The sequence below is a fragment of the Haemaphysalis longicornis genome, unplaced genomic scaffold, assembly GCF_048455015.1.
Source record: "Haemaphysalis longicornis isolate Haplotype H1 unplaced genomic scaffold, Haemaphysalis longicornis Haplotype H1 scaffold_3, whole genome shotgun sequence".
NCBI classification, from domain to species: Eukaryota; Metazoa; Arthropoda; class Arachnida; order Ixodida; family Ixodidae; genus Haemaphysalis; species Haemaphysalis longicornis.
This window is the reverse complement of record NW_027526335.1, coordinates 198,250,963-198,262,073: the sequence shown is the minus strand read 5'-3', so window position 1 is coordinate 198,262,073 and position 11,111 is coordinate 198,250,963. Positions and strand designations below refer to the sequence as shown.

General features: G+C 45.2%; 1 protein-coding gene across 1 annotated transcript in view; it reads right to left on the bottom strand.

The window, feature by feature from the left end:
* Positions 1-355: 355 nt before the first annotated feature.
* Positions 356-11,111, bottom strand: part of LOC144175633 (uncharacterized) — a 30,998-nt gene continuing 20,242 nt past the window's right edge. Inside the window, exon 5 of the mRNA XM_077704685.1 lies at positions 356-800. Coding sequence (XP_077560811.1) covers positions 356-800 — 445 coding nt within the window. The remainder of the gene's footprint in view (positions 801-11,111) is intronic.

The following is an 11,111-nucleotide window of genomic DNA, read 5'->3' as shown; positions in this document are numbered from 1 at the left end:
TTGACCTGTCGGAAGATGCTTAGATTCAAACGCATGTGGTTTAGTTTCTTGCAATGTTTTCGGGCTAGTATTTCACTCTCTTCAGCATGCTTACATGTTCAGTTCTCAACGACGTGGTTTTGACGCATGTTATAATTTTAAGCAAGTGTCCTAATATTCCATGGTTTTAAAAACTACGTAATGTGTCCTCCGTCGTAGTTTCCTTCTAAGCAAAGAAATTCTTATACGTTGTCTCTGCGTGCAAATATTGCAGCGGCTTGTAAAAAAGAAATATAATGATCGCACAGCGTAGTATGCACTATTTACAATCCCTTACGCGCACGTGAAACAAACGCGCTGAAAAGAGATCCTCTGATTACTTGCGAGGAGATAGCCAGAACACCTTCGATCTCGCCGACTGGGGACTAACATAAGTTAGGTCCTCGCCGCGGTCTTTCCTTGCAGTCAGTTCAGCGACGCTCAGAATGGGAATGTCGGGCGGGACCAAGTCCGATGTACCGAAGAGAACCGACCGCGACATCTGTCCGAATGCATTGTTGAGGTCGCGGATGTTTGTTTCGTTGAACTCGATGGACGGAGGCAGAGGATCGTAGCGTGCCTCTTTGCGCCACCTCTCCAAGGTGTGTATGGCGTACGCATTGCGCCAGTACGCGTAGGCGTGTGGCGCGTAGAGCACATGCAGCATGTCCACGCCACCCTCAAGGCCGTAGCGCAAGCAGTGCGCCAGGTGAGAGTGCTTCCTTAGTACCATGATGTAAGGCAGAGTACCGGCGTTGTAGTACCATAAGGATCCGTTGTAGCTGCACAAGGATTAAACACGGAGAATAAATTCCCACATTGTTGCCCACAATGCTACATTTTACGAAGTACCCTTAAGGTTGTTTTCCCCCACAGCTAAAGTATGCCCAATTGAAGCAGCGAAGTGTGCATATTCGAAGACTAACGAAGCCCAAAATTGGTTCGACCGAAATCGTACAATTGCGCAGCCCAAGACCAACGCCTGAACACCATTTCGCAGTGCAAAATTTCACAGTGGGCATGCGCTTTTTATTCGTCCACTTCTTTCGTCGTTCGTCCACGTCTTTCGTCGAAAATGCAAATTTACCCACGTCAGTTGGCCATTCTGGAGCAATGTGCGGAAGACGCCCTACGAGGACTACCACCCCGGTTGTGACAGCGCTAAAGAGAACATCTGCACACAAAGATAATTGTTCCTTAACCCACAACAACGAATTTATCTTGACAAAACGTCGTCTGAGACATTTTTGCTATAACAAATAACATTTGAATAGGTTCCTCAGGCAGATCTTTACATTTACATCAGTTACATGCGAAGAAGTACCGCCACCTAAGTTATGCCTGCTAACTTTCTCCTATATAACTCGTGATTCACCAGAGGCAAGCAAACGTGAGAGAAATTAAAAAGGCCCCAAAAAAGTACATTTTACACACAGACGCAGTGCCCGCAAATGAGAAACAACGCACCCCCTTACGGATGGAATAGTATTCCTCAATATATTCATCTAATCTACCAAGTTGGATGCGCTTGAACTGAGCTAAAAAAGAGGCGAATGTGAGTTGTTTTCTAGACGCGAACGTATTCAGTAGGAGCAGCGGAAATGTTTGAGAAGAAATCAAAAGGCCCTGAAAGTAAGCAAATTGCACTCACGGACACACAGCACACAAATGAGCAAGCAGTGCACCCTTCCTGCTTACATACTGTCCCTCACAATACTCCACCTCTTTACTAAGCTAAAAGTGCTTGAACACAGGCACTAAGAGACCAGCGAACGCAACCATAGTACTGAAAGCGCGTAGAAACTCACTGGCAGCAGCACAAACACGAGAGAAGAGAGAAAAAATCCCTAAAATCAAGCATATTGTACAGGCTCGCACAAAGCACGCGAATGAGCGAGGAACGCACCCTTCCTGCATAAATATTATCACTCACAAAACTACGCAACTTTACTGAGCTGGAGGCGCTTGAATTGAGCTACTGCGAAACAATCTTTTGGAAACGTTGTACTCTCAACACGTAGAAATTGACTAGAAGAAGCGCAAAAGCGACAGAAGAAAAAAAAGGCCCCAAAATCAAGCATATTGTGCTAAGGGTCATACTGCGCGAGAATGAGCAAGCAGCGCACCCTTACTCGTAAAATATTTGCCCTCACTTACTAATGTTCCCACTCTCACTCCTTTATTTGCCCTCAAATAGTTCAATATTTGCCCTCACTTGCCGACACTTTACTAAGCTGGAGGGGCTTTAACGTAGCCACTAACGAACAAGAAAACGCTATAGATGCATTGTAAACGCGACGGTATTCAAGAGAAGCAGCGCAAAAGTCGACATAAGAAAAAGGAAGGGCGCAAAAGCAAGCATATTTTACGGACAGGCACACTGCGTGCAGATGAGCAAGGATCATTGCGCCTCGATTTATTATGCCATTCGCTAAGCGGCAGGTTCTTCAACTTAGCTAGAGTCGAACCTCGTTATAGCGAACACTGATATAGCGAATTATCGGGTATAGCGAATACAATACGAAGTTTGATTGGTCACGCTTCATTGCAATGACACCTATTCTTTTTATAAAAAAACCTCTAGAGCCGCGTGATATCGGCTATAACCAAAAACATGGTTTTCACGACGGTCAATTCTCGAAAGCTAGCTTAATAAAAGCAAAACGTAAAAACGTGAGAGAAAACAACCATTTTTTAGTAGCCTAAACCACTTTACTGTGTAGACACTGTGGAAAACTTCATTCCACTAAGACTGTGAAAAGCCACCAGGCGAAGGCCCCATACTCCTTTGGGTAAATAAGAAGGCAGGCTTGTTTCGCAGAACGAACTTTGTTCGGTTATAATTTCACGTTCACGTGTTCCGGTCTGTTTAGTTAGAAATGCCACAAGGAGATAAATAAGGGCTACATCACTTATGGTGAGTTCAAAGCCTAGAACAATGAATATTTCATCTAGGATTGTTGCGCGAGCCAGGTGGCCGACTTGTTAGGGCTGATTTTTACCTATACGGTTATAAAAGATATCGGATATAACGAACAAATTTACTTCCCCGATAATATTTTGTATTAAGAGTTTCAACGGTACTAAGAAACAAGCGAACGCGCGAATTTTACGCTGGATGTGACTGTACTCAGTAGAAGCAGCGCAAACGCAAAAGAAGAAGAAAGGCCCCCAAAGCAAGAATATTGTACTCAGCTGCACACTGCGCACGAATGAGCAATGAACGCCACCTGGCTGACCGATATTGTCCCTTGTAAAAGTCCGCCACTTGAGCGAGCTCGAGTTGCTTTAACGTAGATACTAAGAAAGGAGGCAACACGTGCTTTGCCTTCTGAAAGCGAAGTTTTCACCAGAAGCAGCGCAAATGTTTGACAAGAAATAACAAGGCCCCAAAATCAAGCATATTTTGCTCACAGTCGCACTGCACGAATGAACCAGGAACACATCCTTCCTTCTTAACTAGTGTCGGTTATTATACTCCGCCACTTCACTATGCTTGAGGTGCTTCAGCCAAGCTACTAAGAAGCAGCGAACGCATGAATTGCATTCTGAATGCGACGGTATGCATTACAACCGTCGCAAATGCCGAAAAAGAATAAGGAACACCTCAAACCAACAATATTTTAGTTACGGTCACACTCTGCGTGAATGAACCAGGAACGCACACATCCTTATTAAATATTGTCCCTCGCAATATACCTGCACTTCACTAAGCTGGAGGGTCTTGAACTTGGCAACTGAGAACCGAGCGAACGCGTGAATTGAATTCTGAACGAGGCAGTATTCAGTACAAGCAACGCACAACGCTAAGAAAAAAAAAGACCACAAAAGCAAGAATATTTTGCTCACGGTCCCAGTGTGCTTTAATGAGGCAGGCAGGGTGTCGAACAGGAATTTTTTCGCGTTCGGGTCTGAGTTCGGTTACGGAGCACCATTCCGTGCTTCTTCGAACAGCGTCGTGGCGCGTCGTACCGGCTCAAACGGGTTCAAACGGGTCGACAAAAAAGAGGATTGTTTTTTTTTTCAATTGTTTAGTCTTGCGTTTTTATTACTAAATGTCTCTGTCAGGTCGGTATAAAAAGACATTCATTATACAGATTATTTATGTGAATTTTGACTTGTTCAGCGTGGCTGTAGAATCCACTGCAAACATTTTCAATGGGAGACCAACTATTACGACACTAACTTATGCGAAATTAAATGTTCGCAGGGACACCTAAGGCCGCTTACGTGTGGGAGTGGGACAGCTTTGCTCTACATGGCCACAAGTTTGTATTTAATAATTTATTTTAGTTAAATATTACAGTTAGTTTTAATATTACTCTTTTATTATAAGCACGCAGTTTCAGAAGCTGCAGTTGCTTTTGTGAGGAATACAACGTCAATTGGTCTACGTAGCCGCCGTAGTCCCACCTTGTGCTCCCATCGGCGAGCACAGGTGGGCCGGATCTCGTCACCCCATACTGCATCCCAAGGCAGCCTGTCGGCAGGCAAACAACTTTTCTGGGAAGCACAGAGCCTGCCCATCCGCAATTTTTCTGATACATAAAATGTTGCACACTCACGTCCCAAGATGCCCGCACGCACGCACTCACCCACAAACACATGTACACACCCACCCGCACACATACAGACACAAATCCTTTTTAACGAAATTAAAAGCATCGAGGATCAACTTGCGTTAAACTCAGCGTTAGAAAATGTTGCTTCTTGGAGCAAAACTTCTAACATGCAACTAAACCATGACAAAACAGTATACCTCCGAATGACTAGAAAGAAACACCCTTGGAATTTACTTATTGTACTTGTGACCAACCGCTAAAGCAACTATATGAACACAAATATCTCGGCGTAACATTAACCAGTACCTTAAGTTGGAACTCTCACATTACTAACATATGCGCTGCAGCTTTCCATAAACTTTGTTTATTACGACACAAACTCAAGGATGCTCCATCTCAAGTTAAATACTTAGCGTATACTTCAATAATTAGACCGAAACTCGAATATGCTTGCGTTATTTGGGATCCTCACACGAAAACCAATATCGATTGCCTCAAAAGAATTCAAAGAAGAGCCATCCGCTTTATTTATGGTATGTACGGGCGAACAGACTCCGTTTCTGCTCTCATGGAATCCCAACATTAGCATCCCAACGTAAATCAGTTCGGCTAAAATTACTCTATCAATTAGTTAACCGGAAGCTCTTATTTGATTCCAGTCCCTACATTAGTCTCCTGGCAACACGGCGCGGTCGTAATTTACATGCTCTTGCCTTAACTCCATATTTCGCCAAAACTAATCTTTTAAAATTTGCCTTTTTTCCACGCACGTTCAGTGAGTAGAACATGCTACCGCTTGCCGCCCTTATTTCGACAGATTCTATCGACGCGCATGTCTTCCTGGTGACGTGAAAATGACTTGCTGTTGTCTTATCCACTGTTTCATTGTGTTGTTGCATTGCTCTACTTCAGTGCCATGTTTCCCCCCCCCCCTTTTTTTTTGCAAAATGTAAGTCATGTAGTCCCGCTTAATTGGTTGTTGTATGTATGTGATGTTAGGCTTGATGCCTTTTCATATTCTTTTTTTCCTGTTTATTGCCTGTACCACTCCTGCTTGGGCTTCATGCCTGTAGTATCTTCTAAATAAATAAAATAAATAAAATAAACACACGCACACCGACATACCCACACGCCCCCAACACAGCAGCGTTGCAGAATTGGCAGCCGAATTTCATTACCATTTCATTTCCACGAATTCAAACTTCCGCAGTTATATTCCTTTAAGTTCGGCGGACAAGCAAATATTTTTCCTATTCTCATTCTTGGAATAGGTGAGAGGTCCAATAACATTCCTGTAATTCTTCAACGTAGATATTACTTCATGGGGACTGCATCGGGTTATGAATGCAAAGTAATGCTGACGTTGTCAGACGCATTGAGAACTGCAAAATTATGAAGGTACGGACGTCGCCAAAGTCGAGGGATTGCAGCAGCTTGCTGACATGTAGTGCAGAGAAAAAAAATATAAAGATATTGTGGCAACGTTGCTTTCTCTTGTGGTGTGAGAATACTAGTCACTGCTCTTTGAGTTATGTCACCTGCTTATGCCGATAAATTTATTGTCCGGAGGTTTTCTGCTGATGAAGTTTATTGTTGGTAGTGTATAGGGTCGTGAAACATGTGACACTACTAACAGATAATATTTTTACCTTTTCATCATTACAAATTATATTCTTGCTTTTTTTTCCTTCTTCTATCCGTTGGTATGAAGAAGAGTTGTCGCCAATCGCTCCTGTTAGACCTATGTTCAGGCTTAACGTGCGGAAACCCTATGGTTCAGCTTTACTATATACACCAAACAAGGCCAAAAACATTGTATGTCAAGCTGTAGGTACTGGTTGAATCCGTTTGAACTGAATTTGTTCACGTTACGGTTAACGTCGGCCGTGGCACAGTTACGTTCACCAACTCCCTCACCAGCTGTTCGGCGGGTTATATTTTAACATTCTCACATCTTTTGTTAGGCTGCGGCCACCCCTCGCCCAATAAAACTTTTTAATGAAAGATTGATAATAATAAAGATTTATAATGATTTATAATGAAATATTTACAATGAAAGTCTGCTGCAAAAACTCAACCAATCTGTCCCGATTATTCATGTTCCAGCCCTAACAACCACCCATGTCAGCACAATCCACCGTCTCCCGACGAGAAAAGGGAAAGTACGTGGGATAATTGTCCGGTATTACCGCCAAGCTGATCGCGACTTGTGGCTGTCTGAAACAAAGAAGTTGAGGGAGGCGAAGCACCTTGCCTGAATTGTCGAAAACCTTACACAACGAAAGCGTGAGCGTCTGTGGATCAGCAACGAATGGGCGTCAAACAACAGGTATCCGTTCGCTTGGCATACGAACAGTGAGATCTTCTTACGAAAGGTGCCAACCTAAGGTGCACGTCAAATCTGGGGTGATGTTGGACCGCCTGTTAGATTGATGAAATGTCTCGTGTGAAGTGGTCAACAAATGGTAGTGTTGGAAAGCAGTTTTTTCCAGAGCGTAAAGTCGTATGAACTTTGTTTTTCTTTTGTAACACTGAACTTTCGTTCTGCAAAATTCAGCATAGAGGAATTAAATACCTTGTTCAAAGTTCTTTGTTTTAGTTTTTCGGAGATCTTTTTAACCGAAGCTTGTTACGACCACTTATCACTAATGTAAACACCAGTGGCCGACTCTGATCTTTTTGTTACACGACTCTCTTAAGCGCGCTGGTGGCGTATCAGTTCTTGTTGGCAGGAATCGTAACTTCTATGTTGAAGCTGAGTTCACATAAGTCACAGACGTTTAGGAGGCGGTCGCAATCATGGATGGTTCTCCAATGTCCGTAGGTTTGTACAGACCACCAGTTTGGTTCTTGCCTGATTTTTACCCATTTCTCGAACGTATGCTAACATTTGCTTGGGGAAATGAAATTTAAATCTTTATGAGATGCGATTTCAACATAAATATGGTAGAAATGAATTTCAAACAAGACACCATGATATAAATAACACACTCGAATGGCTTTGAAGTTGTCCGTACATGCGCAACTCGTATCACAGACACGTCATCTTCACTAATAAATTTCCTTATAACCAACAACGCGTTATCATCTATAAAGGCGGACGTCATATCTGCACGCATCAGTGACCACCTACCGGTTCACATGCTCATAACTAAGAACTCTGCACGTACAAAGAGGAAACAAAGGAAGCTTTTTCGAGATAATTCAGACAAAATTGTGTTCAAATTTAGAACCGTGATAATTTCCGTTCCAGGGCCAATTGTTTCGAAAGTTGCGGTGCGGACCTCGCCTATGAATCATTTATTCAGTCATTCTCAGCTGTTTACAACAATTGCTTTTCGACAAAAATATTCAAGGAAACGAATAAAAGTTGGAAACCTTGGATAAACAAAGATGGTTACAAACAAATTAAACAAAGCAATCGACTGTATGAAAAATTTATTAAGATAAGATATGTATCAATCTGGGCTGAGTAAAAGCATAAAGCTCATAGTCTTGTCGCTATCATCAGAAACGCCGATACAGCTTATAATGTGGTATTTTCTCTAAATGCTGACCGGCCTGACATTACGCGGAAGGCAGTTACCACCGTTTTTAAGCGTTATCAACCAAAAATGCCGATTGACACCATTTTTCATAATCGGGAGGTTATAAGGAAGCCACTAGGCTAATTGGAGTAAAGGATCTCTTTGTTGGTCAGACCTCGGAATCACGCGAGCAACAACATTTATCATTCCTAGAACCCAATAAAATTCAATATATTTATGTCCCACAAGTGCGCAGGAAGGTGTGCATATCTACAATTTTTAACATGAAAAACCAGCCCGCATCTCACGTAGACGACATGCAAATTAAAGCGGTGACGGACGTTGCGGACATTGTTGCGCCTTGTTTAACACATGTTTTAGATGCGACGCATCTCATTCACTCGCCTTGTCCCTGAATCCATCCGGCGTTGTTGTCGGCGTTGTCGGCGTCCACCCCTCCCCCATTCTCCTCGCCGCGCCAGCTTCGCTCTCCGCCGCTCACCTCCTCTCCTCTCCGATAGCGAACACTCTCTCGCGAGGGGCATTAGACTGGATTGGATTGGATTGGCTTGGCTTGGCTTGGCTTGGCTTGGCTTTGCTTGGCTTGGATTGGATTGGAACTCTGCGATGCTTCGCATCACCTCAGGGTTCCCCTCGGGAAGATGGTGTAATTTTTTTGACTAGATACTATCCAGAGATTTGTTTCCTAAAAAAATGCAGATGTCGATGGTGCTGCTTATATTTAACTGTATGGATATAAATTTACCCAAAAACTATCGTCCAATATCTATCTTACGGGTATTCTCTAAAGTAATTAAAAAGCTTATGCACGGTAGGTTATCTGATTGTCTGAGCAAAAACGTATCGCTACGTAGTTTTCAACATGGATTTTGCAAGCACTTCTCCATAGAAACGGGTTTACTGAAATAGAAAAAAATACCCCTGCAAAACGTTCCCCAAAATAAACTAACATTAGGTATATGCATAGATTTTTCAGGGGCCTTTCATTCTTTAAATCGACAACACTACTTGATAAACTTCACTCGTATGGCACGCGGAGGTTGCTTACACCTTTATGTCCTCCTACTTGAAATATCGGAAATGATATGTCTGTGTGGGATAATTTTCGTCTGAACTTAAACGCATCGGCTCACGTGCTTGCCAGGGAACATTCTAAAACCACTTCTCTTCTGCATGTATGTAAAATATTGCTGCGTGGAACTTATTAGAGAAATGAGCTGGCCAGACACTCGACTTGCAAAGGGCGCAATCCCCCAAAGTGGCATGTGCCATGGTTGTGCGGCAGCCTGGCTATCCGTCGAGGAAGAAGAAGACGCTCGGGTGGACTAGCGTGTGCACGAGCTAAAGGACCTAGCTGTCTGTCCGAATTTGCCTTCCTAATTATCTGCCAATAGAGACAGATTCGTTTACTACTTGTAAATAAGCGTTTTCCTTGCTCCGCAACATCTGTGGTGCTACCCAAAACGGAGCTTCGGAGCGGCCGCCGCATCCCAGAACGAACGATGTTGGCTTCTGGAGCCTCTGGATTCGCGCCACCGTTCGTCATTATCTCCCACCCTCGCGAGCCCGGGTTCCTCACCGATGGCGTCGATGTTGAAGATTGGCTCAAGATGTACGAGCGCGTCAGTGGCCATAACAGGTGGGATCCGACACTCATGCTGGCCAACATAGGATATTACTTGAGGGGAACACCGCAAGTCTGGTATGAAACGACCGAGCACGACCTGACGAGCTGGGACGATTGCAAGTCCCGATTGAAGGAACTATTTGGGCAACCAGAAGGACGTCAGCTCGCGGCGAAAAAGGAACTGTTCGACGCGTGCACAAACAACCACCGAGTCCTACGTGTCTTATATCCAGGACGTGCTGTCCCTCTGCATGAAGGCTGATGCCCAGATGACAGAGACCGACAAAGTAGGCCATGTGCTCAAAGGAATCGCGGATGACGCTTTTCATTTGCTGCTCTGCAAAGACTGCACAACCGTCAGCGCTATTATCAAAGAATGTCAGAAGTTTGAGCAGGCCAAAAGCCGCCGCATCACAGCGCCGTTCACCCGACTGCCGAACACCGCTCCGACATCTTCGTGCGAGGACCCCGTACCCTCTCGCCGACAGTGCCCGTCTGACGTTGGCCGAGATGCTCCTGAGGGTCTGACGCGCGTCATACGACGCGAGCTCGAGGCAATGGCACCAGCCTCCCTATTTCAGCACGCATCTCAGAGCAGCCACCCGTCCATCCCGCTTATACAAGCCGTCGTACGTCAGGAGATGGAAAACCTGGGCATACTCTCCGTCTGCGCTGTGGACCATCCCGGCCGCCACGAGACCCCTTTCCGAACGGCAAGCCGAAATACTTATCGCACGTCCCATTACAGGAATCCAGCCGAATGGAGGACGCGGGACGACAGGCCGATCTCCTTCAACTGCCATAGGGCTGGCCATGTTGCTAGATACTGCCAAAGCCGTCCTCTTCGGCCTACCCGCCGCCCCTACTCGGATTTCCAGTACGCCAACGATGCCCCCCGTTCATTCTCGCCTCGACGCCAGCCACACGATACCGCCCGAATTTCGCCCTCTCGCATCGACCGCTCACCGTCCCCGCAGCATCGCCAATCGCGCTCCCCGCCGTTTCGCCGCTCGTCCTCTCCGACCCCTTACGCCACTTCGCCGGAAAACTAAGAGATGCAGCGCCTGGAGGTGACGCTGCATTGACGACCAGGCCTCAAAATCCTCTACTGCCGCTACCTGCAGGGAAGAATTTACTCGACGTTTATGTGGATGGCGTCCATGTACGTGCCCTTATTGACACTGGAGCCCAAATTTCTGTAATGAACTCTAATCTCCGCCGCCAACTTCGAAAAGTCCTCACCCCTGCCCCAACCAGTGTCATACGTGTTGCCGACGGACGCATGCCGGTCGTCTCTGGGCTGTGCACTGCTCGCGTAGAAATTTCCGGCCACCAAATCCCCGTCCAGTTCACTGT